General features: G+C 52.1%; 1 protein-coding gene across 1 annotated transcript in view; it reads left to right on the top strand.

Moving 5' to 3' along the window:
• Faim2 (Fas apoptotic inhibitory molecule 2) overlaps positions 1-20,004 on the top strand; it is a 31,965-nt gene that overhangs the window by 3,853 nt on the left and 8,108 nt on the right. The window contains exons 4-12 of the mRNA XM_008848757.3: positions 2,019-2,122; positions 2,517-2,581; positions 2,950-3,003; positions 9,396-9,446; positions 9,728-9,767; positions 10,266-10,303; positions 10,768-10,855; positions 11,031-11,126; positions 12,687-12,740. Coding sequence (XP_008846979.1) covers positions 2,019-2,122; positions 2,517-2,581; positions 2,950-3,003; positions 9,396-9,446; positions 9,728-9,767; positions 10,266-10,303; positions 10,768-10,855; positions 11,031-11,126; positions 12,687-12,740 — 590 coding nt within the window. The remainder of the gene's footprint in view (positions 1-2,018; positions 2,123-2,516; positions 2,582-2,949; positions 3,004-9,395; positions 9,447-9,727; positions 9,768-10,265; positions 10,304-10,767; positions 10,856-11,030; positions 11,127-12,686; positions 12,741-20,004) is intronic.

Here is a 20,004-nt window from a genome sequence, read left to right as displayed (position 1 = left end):
GTCCTCTGCCCTCCACTTGTGCTCAAGCATAAACACTTTCTCTCTCTCTCTCTCTCTCTCTCTCTCTCTCTCTCTCTCTCTCAATAAAATATTTTTAAAAATTCCTCAGCTCCTTCAGGGTCCCTCTGCTGCCCCCCAACCTCCCCTCCCCCACCTTGACACTGTCGCACAGTTCTAGAAGGGATGGGCAACAATACCCTATCAGAGGGCCTGCTCACAGAGCCCTGCTCACAGAGCCCAGCTCACAGGGAGGGAGTGGCCACCATGGTCCACACCTCCATCAAAAAACCCCCTCGACCCAGAGCCCCGCAGCCTCACCCCAGTGTGACATACTGGAAGGTCAATGGAGGTCTGGTGTGGTAGAGCCCTTCACCCTCCAATGGCCTAGATGTTGGGTGGCAGGGGAAGCAGGCAGGTGGTGCTGGAGAAGCAGAGGAGAGGCTGTAGCTTTGGGGCTTCAGATCCATGGTTAGGTGGACACAGCTCTCTCTTCCCCTCTGTATTCCCATTCCTCCCACCTTGGTTGCTAGGAATGACCTTTAAGTAAGTGTAGTGGGCAGGAAGGCCAATCCTTGCAGTCAGTAGGTGACAAACGTTTACTCATATGGCCCAGGCAGGGTCAACTGAGCTCATTCCCGGGGATACAGAGTCCTCTCAAGGGCTCTTCCCTCCAGAGCTGACTGTCAGTGGACAGCTACCACAGTGACTCAACTCAGATGCAGTGACAGAGGCCTGACCAGCTCCTTGCCCCACCATCAGGTCAGGGAAGGCTTCCTGGAGGAAGGGGTAGCCGTATGGATTGTGTCTTGAGTTAGCCTGTGAGGAGGCAGATAAGAGTGACTAAAAGTGCTGTGTGGGCAGGAGTTCAGGGACAAGTAGGCAGGTGGCTGAGCAAAGGCAATCAGGCTTAGGAAGTGGGAAGGAAGAATGCTCGGGGCGGGAATTTGCTGGAGGCATTGTTAAAGGGACTTGAACTTGCCTGGCATGGTGGCATATGCCTATAATCCCAGTACTCCAGAGGTAGAAATGAGAGAATCAGGAATTCAAGGTCATCCTCAGCTACATAATGATTCCAAGGCCAGCCTAGGCTACATGAGACCCTGTCTCAAAAAACAAACAAAAAAGACCTTGAACTTGAAAGCTGAGCAGGAGCCATCGAAGAGTTCCAACAGGGCAGTGCTACAGTCAAAGACGAAGGCACAGGCTGTTGCTGTGGGGTAAAGGGAAAGATAGCCAGAGCTGCTGGGGACAGTGGCAGAGACCAAGGTAGATACTTTCCAGGGCTTGGGAATGGCCCTAAAGAGGGGTGCAAGGGCAGTGTAGTCCCCCACCAGGCACAGAATACATAAGCTTCTCTATCGAATTCTGTCTCTGCAGTGTGTTCACTGCCCATGCCAGAAGACACTCAGAGAAGGCTAGTGACTTGCTTAAAGTCACACAGCTATTCCCAGATGATGGCATATCCACCTGTAGGTCTTCTTGGCTCCCGAGTCAAAAGCCAGAGCTCTTGGACCAGGTCTGGACCGCCATCCACCCCACTCCCACCTGTTCCTTTCTTCCTTTCCCACCAGCTCCCCTCATCCCTGGTTTCTGGAACACCAGCAGACCTAGCACCTCCACCCAGCCCCTGATCCTGCCCCAGGGGCCTCAGAACACCCAGGGTCAGAACCTTTGACCCTAGGAAACATTGACTGACCTGGAAGAATGACTGTCCCTTTCTGACTCTTGGTTTCAAGAAGCCAAGGAGGGGAATGGAGACACAAAAGGGAAGGGACATATTTGTATGACAGAGCTTGGTCCTCAGAGCCTCAGCCACCATGGAAGGAGAGGGTGGAAAACAGCTCATTCTTAGGATCCAGAGCAGGGAAAGTAAGAAGTGATGGGAGACAGAGACATTGAGTGGTCTGGACAGACAGGGGGTCTGCAGAGAAAAGACTTCACTGGGCTCAGAGAGTCAGCCTGACTCAAAGGTAGCTCTGAGCAGGGGCAGCTGGGCCAGCATTTCTGTACCCTCCCAGGTAGCAGCCCCAGCTATGATGGTGGTTTCTCAACTGGACGCCATGAGCTCTTCACCACCTTCAGCTGGGATGACCAGAAAGTTCGACGGGTCTTCATCAGAAAGGTAACTGCCTCTCCCATGCTCTGGGCTGCTGGTGGGGAGGAACTTGGTGGGGGAGCCCCTAGAAGGACTTTGGCCCAGCTTCTGCCTGCAGAGGGCACGTCCTACCTTCTCCCACCATCCTGGCTGATGGTTCCTGCTGACAGGTGCTTCTGAGGCCTCACCCAAGGCCCTTACTCCTTACTGTGTGTCCCTAAGGTTGCGTGGACTGTTCCTCTTGAGAGTCTGGCACCTTTGCTCCCCTTCCACATGTCCTGGGTCTGCCCAGTGACCCCTATGAAGGAGGGTGGACTGTCTAGGAAGTAGGTCTGGACTCAGATGAGTCCCTGGGAACTAAGGCTTCTCAGAGCCTTGCTCGGGGCCCAGTGCTCCCCCAACTGAGCACCCCCTCTTTTAGGTCTATACCATCCTGCTGATCCAGCTGCTGGTGACCTTGGTTGTTGTGGCTCTATTTACCTTCTGGTAAGTTGGCCATATGGATCAGCATCTTCCAGGAGGGGCCATGGACATGCTTGGGGAAGGGGGACCCCATCAGACCTCTCTTGGAATATTCACCTGGAGAGATTGGGGGATGCCGTGGAAGAACCTCCAGTGTGCACCATGTGGGAAGTCCCCAAACAGCGTGGGGTGTCCAGCTGCCCTCCAGTCCACAGGTGTCTGTGAGGCAGGCGCTCAGCTTTAATCCCAGTCACCTAGCCAGGCTCTCCCTGGGCCTCCCAGAACCGTATCTCTCTCCTTCCTCTAAGTCCATGTGGAGCAGGAACAGACTTTGAAACAGAAACAGACCTAGAGCAACCAACCTCTGACTCTTTGTCCCTCCTTCTCTGCAGTGACATCGTAAAGGACTATGTCCAGGCTAACCCAGGCTGGTACTGGGCATCCTAGTGAGTATGTCCCACCCCACGCCCCTTCCTAGAGAAGTCCACTGTGATTCTGTTGACAGATTCGAGCTACAGTGTTCCCACACCACAGGGGGTGCCCTTGAAGACCCCTAGCATGGCCAGAAACACTTTATGGGTCATTCAGATCTGACAGGGAAGATGGAGGTGGGGGGCAGATTTTGGTGCCTACACAAGCTGGCAAGGGTGGGGCTGGAGCCCTGACTGGAGAGAACTGCTACCTTGACTCTATGAGGGAAGGGGCTGGAGCACTCTGACCCCCACTAATGATAATGTTGCTACTCCTATTAACATTGTTATTAATGCTTATGAAATTATTAATCATAAGAGCCACCACTTAAAGAGTGCCTAATTAAGGGCTGGGCATTGTTTTGTGTGCATGTTCAGTCAATCCTCAAATCTACTTGGAATGATTACCTCAGAACACTGAGGCTCAGAGTGGTTGGGTAATTTACCCAAGGTTACACAGTTAGTCCATGGTAGAGCTGGGTTCAGGTTAAGGCTTGTGGTGTTCTTAATCCCTCTTCCTGGCAGTCTCCCGTCAGCCTGTCAGCCACTTGGCTCTTTCTAGTCCTGTAGTTTTCAAGAAGATGTTTGAGGTTGTAGGCGAACCTGACCCTCTTTTCTAGCTAACTAAGGAATGATTTTGGATAATTCCAGGCCAGAACCACTCTAAGTTCAGAGAACTGCTCTCTCCATGGCCCCTCTTGGCACCCAATGTGAGCCAGCCCTGTACTGGGGCTGCTGGGCAGGAGGCTTCTGCCTGTAAGGGAAGGAAATGGGGGTATGGGATATGCAAAGATGCATGTGCGGGAGTTAGGGGGCACACCTCACAGGATGACCAAAGGACTGGGAGCATCCGCCAGGAGAGGGTGACTGAAGGAGAAAGTGTGGAGTATGGACGCACAAAGTGTGCTCCCTACATTAGCAGCTGGGCTGGCAGAGGGACAGAAGGCATCTCACGGGGCAGTGGGCCCTCAATGGGTGACCTGGCAGAGGGGCCTGTGCACTGGCTAGCCTAGTCTGTTCTTGAATAAGGACCAAGTGGGGGAGCTGGGCTCAGTCCGAAGTTCTTGGGCCTCAAATTTGGGCCCAGAATTGGCACAAGCTGACCACAGACTCTACAGTGATAAGATTCTTCCCAGGATTCTAGAGGCAAAGACATCCACACACTAGAGCACTGGACAGAGGGACGGTCTGCAGCCCGGCAGGGAAGGCTGAGACCTGGGGAGTTGCAAGGCACTGTGTGTACAGCTAATGAGGCCTCAGGGACACTGGCCAGCCCACATAGCAGGTTGGCATGGCTCCCGCCATGCACGTCAGCACCACCTGGCAAGCTTGGGCCCCCTGAGAACTCAGAAATGATGTCCTTGGACACTTCTATGAGGGCGTCAGTGGGACTCCATGTCCTGTGCATGGTGATAGAGACAGCTCAGGAAGCAGGGCAGAGTCCACTCTACGGGTGGATGTGGGGAGGGGAGGGCATGAGCATCTGGCCACACGATGGTGAGATTTGGTTGGAAAGCAGTGATGCCCATTTTCTGGCTCTGAGGTGGGAGCAGGTAGAAAGGTGGGAAGTGGGCTTGAACTGGGCTTTTTCTGGGGATACTGCAGTGATGCTGGGAGTCCCATTACCGGGATGCCTCCTACCTGAGGTCTTGCCTTTCTTACTTTCCCTCCCCATCCTGCTCTAGAGTCCTGTCAGGTCTTGCCTCCTCGCCTCCAGCACACCAAATGCTCCCTGAGGGCTCCATTCTCATCTCTTCCTGTTGGAACAGTGATGATAATGATGAGGATAAAACAGTCTTTTCTATGCATGAGGCACCATGCCAAGAGTTGTACATACCATTTTGTCCATCCTTCCAATAGCCTTGCCAAGCAGGTACTATTATGATCTCCATTCCATACATGAGGAAATTGAGGCAGAGAGAAGTTTCTTTCCAAGCATCGGAGCCAAGGTAGAAAGCCAGGCCCGCCTGATGGGAAAGCCACACACTTGCCCACTGCGCTGTCCGCAGCTCTGGGAGTTAGAGCAGAGCAGCTGGGGAAGGCCTATAGGTTTGGTTACTAGCCTTCATCTGAATCTCACTCCCTGTCCTAACACTAAACAGACTGTCCCAGGCCCGGGGCTCACCAGGTTTTCTTTCATCTTTCTCTGACTTGCTTTTGCCCCATGGGATGCTAATCCCCACCACCAGTCCTGACTGTCTCAAAGTTCCTGTCTCTGGCTCCCTTCGTTGGGTTCTTGCCTTGCTGTCTGATTGCTCCCACTGAGCCAGTGTCTGAGGCAGAACAGAGTCATGAGATAAAACCAGGCAGAGGAGAAGCATGAGGTCAGGGCTGGGTGGAGGTGAGTTGGGGAAGCTGTCAGTCAGCCAGCTTCTAATGACAGTAAGAGCAGCTCCCATCCACGAGTCCAACCCGATGCCAAGCCCGGGCTAAGTACTTCACCTACATCCTCCCATCAGGCCTTCTAGAGCTGGAGAGCCGTGACCAGCCTTCCTGTTCTGTGAAGCAGGAAACTAAGACTTGGTTATTAAATCCTTATCCCTGGCTACACAGTTGTGGCAGGCCTGGGACGTGACTGCTGGCATCAGGTACCAAAGCTGCCTCATAGTCCCTGGATCCTGGGTCTCCTCTCTGCCCCTCCTTCTGGTACCTGTCTTAAAGGTTGAGGAACTAGAGAGCACAGAGAAAAGGACAGGGCCCTGCCGAAAGGAAACTTCTAGTCTGGTCTCAGTGACAGGAGACACTCAGCTAAGTATTCTGCTACTATCAGCTTTTGAACCAACTGACCGGCGACTCAAGGGAGACCATGAGAAAGCCAATGGTGGGGTGCTTTTCACCTGAGAAAGGTTGGGGCAGGGTGGGCAATTGCTCTGGTACCTGGCACTAGGTAGCCCCAGAATGCCTAGTCACTGTTCTGATGACGCTCATGTGCTCACAGCTCTTGAGGAAAGGGCTACGATGGAGGGGTCCGGTCCAGCACAGCTCAGGGGCATGTCTCAACCCTCAGTCTCCTGCACTGCCTGTTTTGTAGCCGTTTTGGTTTGCTTTTCTGTTTCATACAGAAACCCCTCAGGTGAGATGTCAGGAAAAATAAATAAGACCCGAGGTGCTGAAGGGGAGCAGGGGTCAGGTGAGCAGTGCCGGCAGGGGAAGTGGTGAGGCGTGCAAAGGGCAGTCTCAGGTGTCCTGACAGCCAGTCTTTTCCATCAAGAGCAGAGTGGTAGGCACTTTTGAGAGTGTAGAACAGGTTGTGATGAAAGGAGGGTGGCGGGATGTGGTACCAGAGGTGAGGAGCCGGTGGTGGGTGGACTGTGCCATGGGCATTGCCAGATCTTTAAGGGAGACGTGTGATCTCATCTGCCTGTCGTATGAAGGAGGAAAGCTCAATTGAAGGCAGGAGGACCCCAGTCCAGGACAAAGAGATGGAGAATGAGGTGGCCCAACTTAAAGTGGGGCAGGGGAAGAGCTGAGATACGAGTAGGATGAGTAGATCCAGATGATTAACTGGGTGTGGCAGGGTAAGCTCCGAGGATGATGCTGAGGCCTCTCCTCTGGCTGGGTAGCCTGGTGGTTGCATGGTGTGCTCAGCTGCTGGGGGGGGGGCGTGCACAAGAAAGAGCAGAGAATGCAGCTCAGCTCTATGCCTTGAGTCCCATGCATTTCTGAAGAGCCACTGTTCAGAGGTTCCAGTGAAGGGCTGAGAAGGAAAATGGGGATCTGACGTATAGGTTCATCCTGTGGGTGAGGGAACGTGGGAAGGGAGTGGGGCTGCTGTGAAGGGAGCAGCTGGATTTAGAGATTCCTTAAAGGAACTAAGGAGTGGCCAGGGAAGGAGGAAGGCAGCCGAAAGTATGTTAGTGTGGAACCAGAGAAACAATAGGAGTGACCAGACATTGAGAAGTCAGGTAAGGTAAGGACCAACAAGTGACAACTACACTCAACAAGGTCACCCTGATGTGACCAATCCAGCTCTTGTTACGTGCGGCTGAGGCTGGGCTGTTGGGCGGGTAGGAGAGATGGAGAAGAGACAGTGTGAGGAGGACACTGAGAAGCTCAGTCAACAGGGTGGATAGAGTTGAATTGCAGTGGCTAGAGATGGGGAAGGTGCTGGATGAGGCTAGAGAGAGGCTAAGGAGGTTGACACGGGAGGAGAGGTGCCAGCAGAAAGAGTGACGTAAGTGATAACTGGGCTTTTGAGGGGGTGAGACACAGAGCCCAGGTTGGGAGGATTGCCTGGAACAGATGAGAGGCAGGAGGGCCTATAGCACCATGTGAGGTTCGCAGGTGACAGGCCAGGCGACATGAGAGTTGCACCTCATTATCTCAGATCTTTCTGGAACACACCAGGCAGACTATGCAAAGAGTGAGGCAGTATGGGAGGTTTGGAGAAGGAGGAGGCTGTTTGGAACTGCTGCTATGGAGGGCGGGTGAGATGCTGAGGAAGAGATAGGAAGGGACTGCAAGGGTGCGTGGAAGCCTGCTGGGGTGGAAGCCATGCGTTGCTGGACCACCTGTCTTTGGAGGATCTCCCATCCTCCATCTCCTGGCTTGATCCCTGTCCTATGGCTCTCCAGAAAACCCCCAATAGTCATCCATCCCCTAGCCACTTCCCACTGGACATGGCTAACCAATCCAGAAATTCATTCCACTTCCTGCCGCAGCCCAGTGCAGCAGGCCCTGCACATGCTGAGCCCCTGCCTAGTAGGCAGAACAATAATAAAGTAGCAAGATGGCTTCAAGTAGTGAGGGGCTGGGAGAGGCTGTGTGTCAGTAGTGGGAAGTCGGCTTCCTGGAGCTGGAGCACCCAGGCTCCAGTCTTGCTTCAGCAACAGGGTAGCCACACAACCTTAGACAAGTCATGTGATCTCAGCTGTAAAAGGGAGAACATAACTTCATAGAGGAGAGGATCATGTTAATTAGTATTCTTAAACACTCTAAAAAAATTTCTGGGGGCTGGAGAGATGGCTCAGCTGTTAAGAACACTGACTTCTTGCAGAAGACCCGGGTTCGAATCCTAGCACCCACATGGCAGCTAACAGCTAGTCAGCTAACTCCAGTTCCAGGGGATCCGAGAGCCTCTTCTGTCCTCCTCAGGCATTGCACGACACAGGTGCACTTTCCTACATGCAGGCAATACACACATACACATAAAATTTTTTAAAAATTAAAAAATTCTGACCGGGCGTGGTGGCACATGCCTTTAATTCCAGCACTCAGAAGGCAGAAATAGGTGGATCTCTATGAGTTCAAGGCCAGCCTGGTCTACATAGTGAGTTCTAGGCTAGCTGGGGACAGGGAGACCCCATCTCAAAAAGACCAGGAAAAAAAGACGAGGAAAAAAAACATGTGCCCAGCACACAGACTTACTGTATACAAGCTTTTTACTTTATTGATTTTCATCTATTTTGAGGAAAGGTCTCACATAGCCCAGGCTGGTCTCAGACTCAGTATGTAGCTGAGGATGACCTTGAATTCCTAATCCTCTTGCCTCCACCTCCCGAGTGCTGAGAACTAGGGATTACGCCACCATACCACCATACCTGACATGAACTTTTTATTGGTAATGCATGTGTACGGATGTGTACATATGTATGCACATGAGTGTAGGTGTACATACGGAAGCCAGAGGACAACTTTGGATGTCATCTTTAGGAATATCATTTACCTCCTTTGAGACAGTGTCTCATTGGCCTGGAGTTCCCCAACTAGACTAGACTAGCTGGACATCGAGCCGAGCCCCAGGGACCCTCCTGTCTTTGCCTCTCCAGCTACGGTTACAAGATTGCTAGGACTACAAGAGTATTCCAGCATACCTGGCGTTTTTACATGGGTTCTAGGAACTGAACTCAGATACTCAAGCTTGTTAGCCAAGCACTTTACCCACTGAGTTATCTCCCTAGTACTCTGTGTGTACCTGAGCTATCTCCTCAGCCCCTGAATATGAGTTTTTTAAAAGTAAGACAGTCTCTTAGCCAGGTGTGGTGATGCAGAGTTGTAACTTCAGGACTCAGGCTAAGATAGGAGGATCACTACGAGTTCAAAACTAGCCTAGGCTATATAGTGAGACTCTGTATCAAAAAATAACAAAAGATTTCTGAGTTCCTTTGGGTTGAGTGATGACAAATTGCATGGTATCCAAGACTCAACATTGCTAGAAGCAGGCTTGTCCTACTCACCTGTCCTCTTCTGGAATGAGACCACCACACTGTCCATTGCCTTGTTCTAGGATGACCATGCCCTCCCCTCTGTTCTTGCCATCCTGCCTGGTCTGTCTGGGCAGGTGTGGCAGCGTGGGATAAACCCAGACTGGGTGGAATGCCACAGGAGAGACCAGCTGACTTGCCCACCTGTCTCTCTCTCTCTCACAGTGCCGTATTCTTTGCAACTTACCTGACCTTGGCTTGCTGTTCTGGACCCAGGTATGATTATGGCTTGAAGAACTACTTGTAGAAATATGAGAAGGGCTTTGAAAGTCCTGGCCCCAGGCCTGCCTGCCACAGAGATGCTGTACACCCCTGAGAGGGCCTCATCCCTTTCTGAGCCTCAGCCAAGTGGGTCCACCCCTCTGTTCTTCATTGATGCCTCTGAGGTGGGAGGAGGGATCGGAGTTTTGCATGGAGAGGCTCTATGGTGTGTGAAAGGGGGTTCAAAGACCCTCTCAGGCATGAGTCCCCTCTAAAGCCCATGACTTGCCTTGTAGGAGGCACTTTCCCTGGAACCTGATCCTGCTGACCATCTTTGTAAGTGACCGGGGTGGGTTAGGGACAGATACTGAGTGGAAATGGAGAAAGGATGGAGGTAGTGTGAGCTTTGAGGGTGGGGAGGTCTGGACTGGAGATAGCTAATGTGAGGTCCCTGGTGGGACAGAGGTATCGCGCCCAGCTCTTGTACCAGAACATTCTACCCTCCCTTTCTAAATGGGCTGAGTCTCTCCCTTGTGCACTCAATCTCTGTTCACTGTGTTCATGTTCTGAGATGTATATGGGTGTCCCAGAGGTAAGATAATGAAGAATGGGGGTTCTCGCTGTGGAGAGGGCAGGGCTGCCTGGGATATAAAGGACATAACCTGAGGAGCCTGCAAACTAGCGAGGAAACACTGCTCAGCTGGGCCTGAGTCCTGAACCTGTGTGGAATGAAGCAGGCTCAGCACTGAGGAGCATGCGCATGGGGTAGAGGCCCAGGCTCAATCTTGAGAGTACAGAATGTGAAGGATTCCTTCACCCTGCCTCTCCTTTCAGACCCTGTCCATGGCCTACCTCACTGGGATGTTGTCCAGGTAAAGGGGACAAGTGGAGGAAGAGGAGGACCTTAGGCAGGCTCATAGTCACATCTGTGGGGAGCTGCCCCCAAACCCTGTCTTTCCAGGGAGCACTTGGATGGGGGAGGGGTTCAAGAAGGCAGGCAACTTTGGTCTAGAAGCCCCTTCCTTGGGCACTACTTGGCCAGGTGGCTTCACTTAAGCTGTGGCTTTCAAGCCCCAGACTCCTGATGATTTGGTTACCTGTAAACCATGCCCGGGCACCAGCATAAGCCCTTTTCCTCACCCTGCCCTAGTCTAGATCCTTCAGCACAATAGTGAATGTCCATGAGCAGAGATGCCTAGGGAAGCTGAGAAGGGGAGGATCCTGGGAATGGACAGGTTGGGGCCACAGTTGTGAGGTCAGCTTCTGGCAGAATGGGGTGGCCCCACGAGGCAGGCTGGGGAGAGGGGACTCCTACCGACCCCATGCCCATCCTCAGTTACTACAACACCACGTCTGTGCTCCTGTGCCTGGGTATCACAGCCCTCGTCTGCCTCTCCGTCACCATCTTCAGCTTCCAGACCAAGGTCAGAACTGGGGCCTGTGGGCGGGGGAGGGCAGGTGGGGCTATGGCGGGGAAGAAGTGGAGGGGTGGGTTAGGTCTGGGAAGCCACCTAAGAAAGGGTATGCTGGGTTGTGGGTCTCAGCCTCTGGCCAGCACACTGCCCAGGCCCAGCGCTGATGATCCCCTGTGCCCCGCAGTTTGACTTCACCTCCTGCCAGGGTGTGCTCTTCGTTCTGCTCATGACCCTCTTCTTCAGCGGACTCCTCCTCGCCATCCTCCTGCCCTTTCAATACGTGAGTCTCTGACCTCAGACCCCCAGGGAAGATGGGGAGAGCCTGATGCCCAGGGTGCCATGGCCTCCTACCCCCTCCAGGGCACGTTCGGGTCCAAAGCCCCATGGCTTGCCATCCTGTCCAGCCCTCCTGGCACCTGCCCCAGGTGTGTTGGCAGTGTACGCAAGCAAACAAGAAGGCTTTTCTTGGCAGGCCTGGGCACCTGCCTGGCTCCAGGAGCCACATCCGGCTTCACCTTTCCCATCCTCCCCTGCAGGTGGAAGGAAGGGGGAGGGAAGGCCTGTAGCTGAGGAAGATACACTGGGACTCCAGGAGCCCACCCGAGCCCAAAGAGGCAGAATCTGACTTGCCAGGCAGGAGGGAGGTGGTTCAAGAATAGACCACACACACACACAGAGCACCCACCAGCTAGAGGGCTCTTCCCAGCTCTCCTAATGGCATCCAGCCTGCCTGGGAGAATGCTAGCTGTAACTGCAGGCACTGAAGCCACTGCATGCTGGGGAGCACATCAGGGACATGACGGGAGCGTGAGGTTTAAAACCTGAGAACACAAGAAAGGAAGCAGGTGGGCCTCTGTTGGGGGCTCAGTGACTATCCCTCCAGGCATATTCAGTGCCTGATTCCCCCATTGCCCCTTGCCTGCCAGGGCCGGGGTGGCATTCCTCAGTCCCTCAGTCCCTCCATCCTGCCCAGCCCCAGCCTTGGGGCAGTTGGCACTCAGTCTAGGATGTCAAGATTGGTTCTGACATTTCCTTGGCTCTTCCCAGGATCCTGTTGACAAAAGGAGGGGCCGGAGCTAGCCTGGGGACCTCTGTGTATCTAGGATGGGGAGGGGGATTGCAGGAAGGAACCCCAGAACTTCAAAGAACCCTTTATTGACCCACATTGGACTAATGGGAAGCCTTTGTTTCCAAGAATCTTCTGGAAAGCTTAATGGGAGGGCCCTACAAAGAACAGCACAGCTTACAGCTGTGGAGTTTTCACACTCAATCAGGTGCTCTTGAGATCTGGAAGTCTGGAGGAAGCAGAGTTTGGGAAGGGCCTTCAGAAGCGGGTCCACAATACCCAGCTAGCGCAGGCTCTGGATGCCTCCCCTTCTACACACACCCTAAGTTTGACTGATTCCTTCTACCTGAGCCCTTTACTCCTAAGGCCGAGCCAGGAAGTTCCCAGAAGGAGGGACAGACTCCAGAAGGGCCAGGGATAAGCCAGGATAGCAGAAAACAGCCTATAGCCTGATCCAAGCTGGGGGGATGACTGGCAGACAGAATGAATCACCCTGGGCCAGCTTGGGCCTGGGGCTGTGTTTGAGGGAAGAAATAAATGTCAGGTGGTGGGAATTCCCTGCAAGATGTTTCATGATTATCCTGGGGTCTCCCTGCCTTACTTTTGTGAGTACCCAGAGAATCAGGAGCCCCTCCCAGTCCTGGGGCTTCTTAGGGAGTGCTGAGGAGAGCTATCCCTCTTCTTCTACCGTCCGCACCCAGATTCCCCTACAATCCCTGGTCCTTCTGCGACTGCCCATTTCACATCCTAAGTCCAGCCTTCCTCTGTCCACAGGTGCCCTGGCTCCACGCAGTCTATGCCATACTAGGAGCGGGTGTGTTTACACTGGTGAGTTTACCCCAACTCCTGGGGACCACCTTCTCAGTTTTGTGACCCTCTCCCCAGATCCGTCCTCCCTCCATTTTCCTTATAGTCCTCCTGGATCCCTTTTGAAGCACCTCTTTAAGGGTACGGCTGACTTAGTATTACATTTAAGGCATTCTGTATGGTGTGCAGAACATACCAGCCGGGCAGGGGCCAGGGAGATGGTAGCAGTAGGATGAAAGCTGCTGAGCAGGGAAGACCTGGGAAGAGGGGCCCTTCCCTCCTTGGGTTGGGCATGGGAGTATCCTGCTATGTGGACCAAGTTAGTGTTACTGTCCTAGGGCAAACTGGGAAGGCTTAGAGCCAGGAAGATCCCAAATACCTAGAGAGAGACTTTATTAGAGAGCTTGTTCTTTGCTCTTCGCAAAGTGAGAGTGTTGGTGATGACAACAGTTAACAGTAATAGTTAATTTTATTATTTGTTTATTTATTTATTTATTTTTGAGACAGGCTGGCCTTGAACTTAAGATTCTCCCACCTCAGCCTCCTGAGTGCTGGTATTACAGACATGTGCTTAGCTAATAGCTACTGAGCTCTCACTTTCCCCCAGCCATCTCCCCGTACATGCTACACTTACCTCTCTCCCCACAGCTACCATGTAGGTGCTACTGTTATTAGATCAAAATGAGGAAACGGAAGCTCAGAGATGCCAGATAACAGCTGAGGCCATTCAGCATCCTAAGAAGTTCTGGTATCAAACTGGGAATCTGGACATCTGGCTCTAGAGATCCACTCATGGTTAAAGGCTAAGTGGGAAGTGCTTGGAAGCAGACACCCAGGCAGTATGACCAAGGACCTGCCCAGAGCAGCCCAACACTGTCTTTTGTTCAGGTGGGCTCCAAGCACCCGGATGTGGTTGTGTCTCAGATCACCCAGTAGGCAAGCTGGTACCAGTGACATCTTCATGGGAAGCCATTAAGGAGACATCCATTGCCAGTGGAGCCCTCATTGGTACGCTCAGTTCCTCTAAGTGGCCAGACTCCCTAGCTTTGTCACAGGTCTCAGAGGCTCATGGGTGACAAGATGTCCAGCAGAGCACAGGGAGGTAGACTTGTTAATGTAGGAGCTGCCTTCCATTCCGCCCACCATGGTAGTACACAGCTGTAATCCTAGCACTTAGGAGGTAGAAGGAAGATCAGCAGTTCATTCAAGGTCATCCTGGTCTACATAGAGGGTTTGAGGCCCGCCTGGGCTGTATTAGATCCTGTCTCAAAGCAAAGAGAAGCGAAATGCCTTCCACATCAGAAACTCTGGTTAAGGAGTGGGCAGTCTCACCACCAGTAAGGGACAGTCAGGGACCAAGACTCGTGTCCTGTACCCATTTTGGTGCCTCTCCAGTGCTCCTGAGATTGCCTTAAAGGATAAACTTCTGTTGACTTGGGCTTAGGTAGAGGATGGAAGGCCCTCCAGAAATTCTTTCTTTTGTATTATGGGGAAAATGGCGTGGGTGAGAACTGTGAGCAAAAGGTTTGGAGGTTAGACAGGGGTCAAGCCAGAAATGGGAGTGTGCTAGGTTTATGCATTCATCTTTACAATAGGTCTTTCCTGAGCATCTACTATGTGTGAAGCGCTGTGCTTCCTGCCCAGAAGCCTTAGTCCACAGGACAAGTACAGTGCCTGGCACAAAGAGGCACTCAGTGAATATTATGAAATGAACCGAGGACATGTAGTCTTAGAACTTGAGGACTAGAAGAGTTAGAAACTCTAAGCCCTCCTCTTCCAGATGAGAAAACCAGATTCCAGAGAGATTAAGTGATTGGTCCAAGGTTTCCTCGCAGACCAACTATGTATGGGCTTAGCTTGGTTAAAACTAGGATGCCAGTTTATCCCTGAGTCTACCTGGGACAGTCCCAGTTTCAGCACTGAAGGTCCACTTCTGAGGGAACCCCTAAATCCTGAGTAAAGTAGGATGGCCGGTTGCCCTAAGATGCCCATTTCTCCTCGTTCCTGGATGAGGGTCCTTCCTTCAGGCCATGTCTTCTCAAGCAAAGAGCAGTTCCGAAGGATGGGAGGAGGGTCAGGCTGGGAGAAGGAAAGAAGGCAACATTGAGGGCCACAAGCCTGGGCAGTAGCATCGGGAGGCCTCAGAGGGCAGCAATGGCCATGGGTAGAAGAGGAGTTGAGCCAGGGCAAGGGGGGCAGTGGAGAAGGGTAAGCATCGATGGAAGGTAAGGGCGTGGACTTTGCTTCCCGAGAGTCAGGTTGCAGCCAGTGTTAGAGCTGCACAAGGAAGCGGTACATGCAGGTAGGGCTGGGTGTGTGGTAAGCCCTTAAATCTGCTTAATAATCCCTTGTTTTATTAGAATAATAAGAATAATCCCAGCCATCTGTTCCACCCGTTGCATTCTGCAGAATACTTTCACACCTATTCCCTCTCTACCACAAGCCAGAGAGGGAAGCGAGGCTGATGTTCTAACTGCCTTGTATATCCATGGTTAGTTGGACTGACCAGTAAGGGATAGATCTAGGCCCCTGACCTAGGTGTCCTGTATCTAGTCTGGTGTCCTGTGCCCCTGTGGTCAGTTGGGGTGAAGCTATTCTCTCTTTTTTTCCTCTCTCATCGTCATCACATCATCATCACCATCATCGTGTTTATTTCACTGGATTGTTCCTGTGGATATGGAAACATACTGTAATTTCTCCCATCTGAAGAAAAAAAAAACCTACACACACAATACTCTTGACCCACAACCCCCTAAAGCTCCTGTTCCATTCTCTGCTCCCCACATATAGCAAAAACTCCTTAGAGAGGATCTACATGCATCTCCCACAAATCATCTCCTCTCCAGCTTCCCTTCCTCCCAGCTGGGCTTCTTCCATTCTCTCTTGTGTGTATTTGCAGTGTCAGGACTGAACCCAGGACTTTGTTCATGGTAAGCATGTGCTCTACCATTGAGCTTCATCCCCAGCCCACTGAGGCCCTGGAGAGTGCTCTTATGCATTTTACTAGTGACTTCTATGGGGCCAAACCCAGCAGGCAACCTCAGCCCTCCTTGCCCAAACTCAGTGGAGTTTGATGCAACTGTTTGTTTCTTCTCCCAGAAGTACCCTCTTCCTCCATGTCCAGAAAGAATGCTCCCCATCCCTTGGTCTTTGTTTAGCTTGCTCCATCATGGCCTGCCCTGGCTCCCTGACTTTTCTTTTTCTGCCTCCCTTCCCTAAGGAGCTCAGGCAGTTGCAACGCTTTGAACAATATTTTATGCTGATAATTGAATTTATGTCTCTAGTCCTGGTCTCTCTGAGTTCCAGACTAGTCAGTGTCCCCATTGGAAATCTAACAGACTCTCCAACCTAACACATGCAAACATCCTCCTGCTCTTTTCTGGGTTCCTCTGCCTCCCAAGGCTTCCCTCAGTGTCCACACTCAGGACAAATTCATTGGCAGTTGTGCCCTTTTCCTGACACCCCACACATCAGGCTCAACAGTCTCATGACTCTGCCTCCTACCTAGAACCTGAGGGCTCCTGTCAACCTTCATGGTCCTCCCTAGTGACAGTCACCACGATCTCCCACCCAGCTTGTTGCAGTGGCCCCCTGCAGGGACCCCTGTTGTGTTCACAGTCTCTGCTCCAGGCAGCAGACAAGGTGAGCAAATCTGGATTCCTCTACTTGGCACCCACTAGCAGTCGCTTCCCACAGGTGACTGTGGGTCCCCCCTCCCCCACTTGAGTGCTGCATCTACTTTGGTCTCTGGCATGTGGGTACAGCGCGTTCGTTCCACACCCTGGGACCACACCTGCTGTGCTCCTCTGACCCAGGGACTGTCCCAGCTCTCCCTCCACTCCTAGGCTTTGGTTCCTTTATAGCAGAGTGCTTGCACACTCAGGCTGCCCCTCCCTCATCTCTGGATTCATAGCTAGATAGCCCATCTCTTTCTCTGACACATTATGTATTTCTCTAATCTATTGTTTACTAGTTTTCTGCCTCTGGGAGAATTTAAACTTGAGAGTGGGGTTCATCCCCTCCTCCCACCTCTGGTTTGTTCTTTGCTGTAGCCACGCACAGTAGACACCCACAGATGTTTGTGGGGTGAATGGGTGCCTGAGAGGTGGGGTAGGGGCAGGACAGGTCCTTGGAGGTGCTGGGATGGTCAGGGTTGCACAGCTGAATGCACACTGCCCCATCAGTCTCCAGTGAGTCACAGGGAGGAGGAGGAACCATGGTGCCCAGTTACCCTGGTAATGTCTCATTCAATCAACACATCAAAAGGCCTTGGTTGGGATCATCTCAAAGGTTACATAAACAGTGGTCGAGAGTGCACATGGGTGGGCCCTTCCTGTCAGAGGAGGGAAGACAGGCCTTTGGGTGCCATGTGCATTCCACTCAGAGACTGCCCCAGAAAAGTTAATATCCCTGTGCCTTCTCATTAACCCCCCATGTCAGCAGCACATGACAGCCTCGTGCTGGCCTGTTTCCAGTATCACCTGTGTGTAAAACTTGTGCCCTATCTAACTCCAGCCCAGGGCTCCTGCCATCTCCCAGTCTTTGGTGGATTCATAACACAACAGGGCCCTCTCTGTGCACAGCAGTTAGCAAGATTTGCAGAGGACACTTAGCATATCCCTGACCGGCTTCTTCATCAAGGTTGTATGAGAAAGTGTGAAGAGAAGTGTCAGATGAGGCTCAGACCCTCAGTGGAACCTTCCTTCTTATTCCCACCGGCCACAGTTTTAGAGAGACTGGGAACAACCCTTGAGTTTCTCTTCTAGAAATTCCAGTCCCCACCCTAAGAGATTCTGCCATCTTTGAAGGGAAAGTCACCTACCTGGGAAGCCAAGGCCTCTTGGGGCTCTAGTCCAGCCTCGAGAAGCAGGCCCCTCCTGGGCCTCACCCACATCCACCTTTGGTGCATTGTCAGGAAACCTCAAGTTTGCATCCTGACCCCTACCTCCTGCCCCTCACTGGATGCTAGGATTGAAATGCCAGTAGAAGTGGATGAGTCAGCTGAAAGGTATTGGTTCCTAGTGATCCTGCTATCCTCTCCCCACTGTGACCTCTCCTTCACTCCTTTCTTGAGGGGGAAACTCATGGACTGAGCTAGAGTATTGGGACAAGGTTGTGGGGCTAAGCAGGAACTTGGAGGGAAGGAGTCAAGGGTCCCCTCAGACTGTTTCTAGCAACAGGTGAGCCATCAGGATTCCATGTCTGAGAAAGCTGCTTCATCTTGTTGGACCTTCTTTGGGGATGCTTAAAGCTCCTCAACACCCAAATCAGAAAGCAAGTCCCAAAGACCCAGGGAAGAAATTAGGTAAAGGGCTTGAGAACTCTGGCCCACTAGGCACAGAGCTTCCCTGATCTTGCCCAGCCCACCTATTCAAGGACCTGAGCCACTGGGGTAGACAGAAAATATGACAGTCCTCACATTTTGGAAAAATTGACAAGTGGACAAGTGGATGGGCCCGGTACTAGAAGACCAGTTGACACCAGTGCTATGTCCCTGTGTCAGAGTCAGGGTTGCAGGGAAAAAGTGTGTGTGCAAGGCAGGATGCTGTGAGGCCTGACGGGTGAGTGAAGGGAGGTGCTTTTTAGGGGTGTTGAGCCTCCAGTGCTGGACCCCTGACTGGGCAGTGCCAAGCCCTCTGTCCTCAGTTCAACCTGAGGCCCAGAGAGAGCAGGTGTGTGTGTGTGTGTGTGTGTGTGTGTGTGTGCGTGTGTGTGTGTGTGTGTGTGTGTGTGTGTTCACAGCCTTGCTTTCCTGATTCAGCCCTGTCCATTTCACCACTAGGAAAATAGGACCAGAGAGAGAGAGAGAGAATAGGAGGAGGAGGAAGAAGAGAAAGGAGTCCAGACCTAGAGAGGCCCTCTCAGCCTGTGGCCTGCAGGGGAGGCTATAGACTGTTCCTTCCGTGCAGTCCCACAGAGAATCTGGGTTCCCTGATCAGCTTAGCCCAGTCTTCAGCATCTGGAAGGTTTAAGAGAGAGATTACTCCAGTCACCTACTCCCCAGCCTACCTCTTACCTGGTCTTCTAGTGGGGACCATGATGCAGATACTTCCTGAAATCAAGACAACAATGAACTTTTTTTTAAGGCCATACAAGTCCAAGGTCGTGATGTCAATCACAAAAATCATCCTTTATTCAGAGTTTAGAGGCTCTTTTGCCTCAGGGGTTTATGTGAACTTCAAAGATCCCTGGGAACCTTTTGTTTTCTGGAAGGTGGTAGATTGTTCTGAGTTGGGTGAGGACCTGGTGACTCTGAAAGCTGCCCCCACCTCACCTCAGCCTTCTAAACGCTAATCCTTCAACCTACGCCCTACTCGAACCTGAATAGATACAGCAACCTGACAGGAGGAGAAGTCTTGTCCCTAAGATGGTAAGGGACTGAGGCTGAGGGTGACTGGAAGGCCCTGCACCAACAGACAGCAGAACTTCCTGTGCCCACAGAGCAGAGCAGCGAGGGCAGTGCAGCAAGAGAAGAGCCCCAGGCAGAGGCATTATGGAGAGGACCCGTGGTCATGAGGAAGGGAGGAAAGTCTTCTGCTGGTCAGAACACCCCAGCAAACCTTGCTCATCCTTACCACCATGTGACTTTGGGCAAGCTGCTTGACCTCGCTGTGCCTCTGTTGCCTCATCTTTAAAATGAAGCTAATAGGGGCTGGAGAGATGGAGCAGCGGTTAAGAACACTGGCTGTTCTTGAAGAAGACCCGGGTTCTAATCCCAGCACCCGCATGGCATCTGACAGCTGTCCATAACTCCAGTTCCAAGGGATCTGACAGCCTCTTCTGTCCTCGGCGGGCATTGCATGACATGGGTGCATTTACCTACATGCAGGCAATACACACATACACATAAAATAAATAAAATAATAAAATAAAATGGAGCTAATAGTCTACTTCACAAGGTCATTGTGAAGATCATATGTAATACCGATAAAAGAACTTAGTCTAGCACCTGGTAGGTGGTAACTTCTACTGTCATTGGAGATGTTAGCCTTCTCACTTAGGACAGTTTGGGGAGCCAGGGAGCAACAGTGTTTGAAGTGTTTCTCTGTCACATTCTAGTTGTGTGGGGGCAGTGACAGAATCCACCCTTTAGGTTGTTGTGACTTTCAAGTGAACTGATTCTGTAAAGCACTTAGGAAGGACAGGGCGTGTGGTCAGAGATGAAAAACTCTTACTGTGAGAGCAGTGGGCTGCCCAGGATTGGAGCCAAGCTTTGAGTTCACCCAGCCTGTGTTCTGAAGCACTGCATTGCAGTCTCACTTTCTCTCCTAGGGCCTCTGTCAGA

This window comes from Nannospalax galili, unplaced genomic scaffold, assembly GCF_000622305.1.
Source record: "Nannospalax galili isolate Female #2095 unplaced genomic scaffold, S.galili_v1.0 scaffold1224, whole genome shotgun sequence".
NCBI classification, from domain to species: domain Eukaryota; kingdom Metazoa; phylum Chordata; class Mammalia; order Rodentia; family Spalacidae; genus Nannospalax; species Nannospalax galili.
The sequence above is the reverse complement of the archived record's forward strand: the minus strand, read 5'-3'. Positions and strand labels throughout refer to the sequence as shown.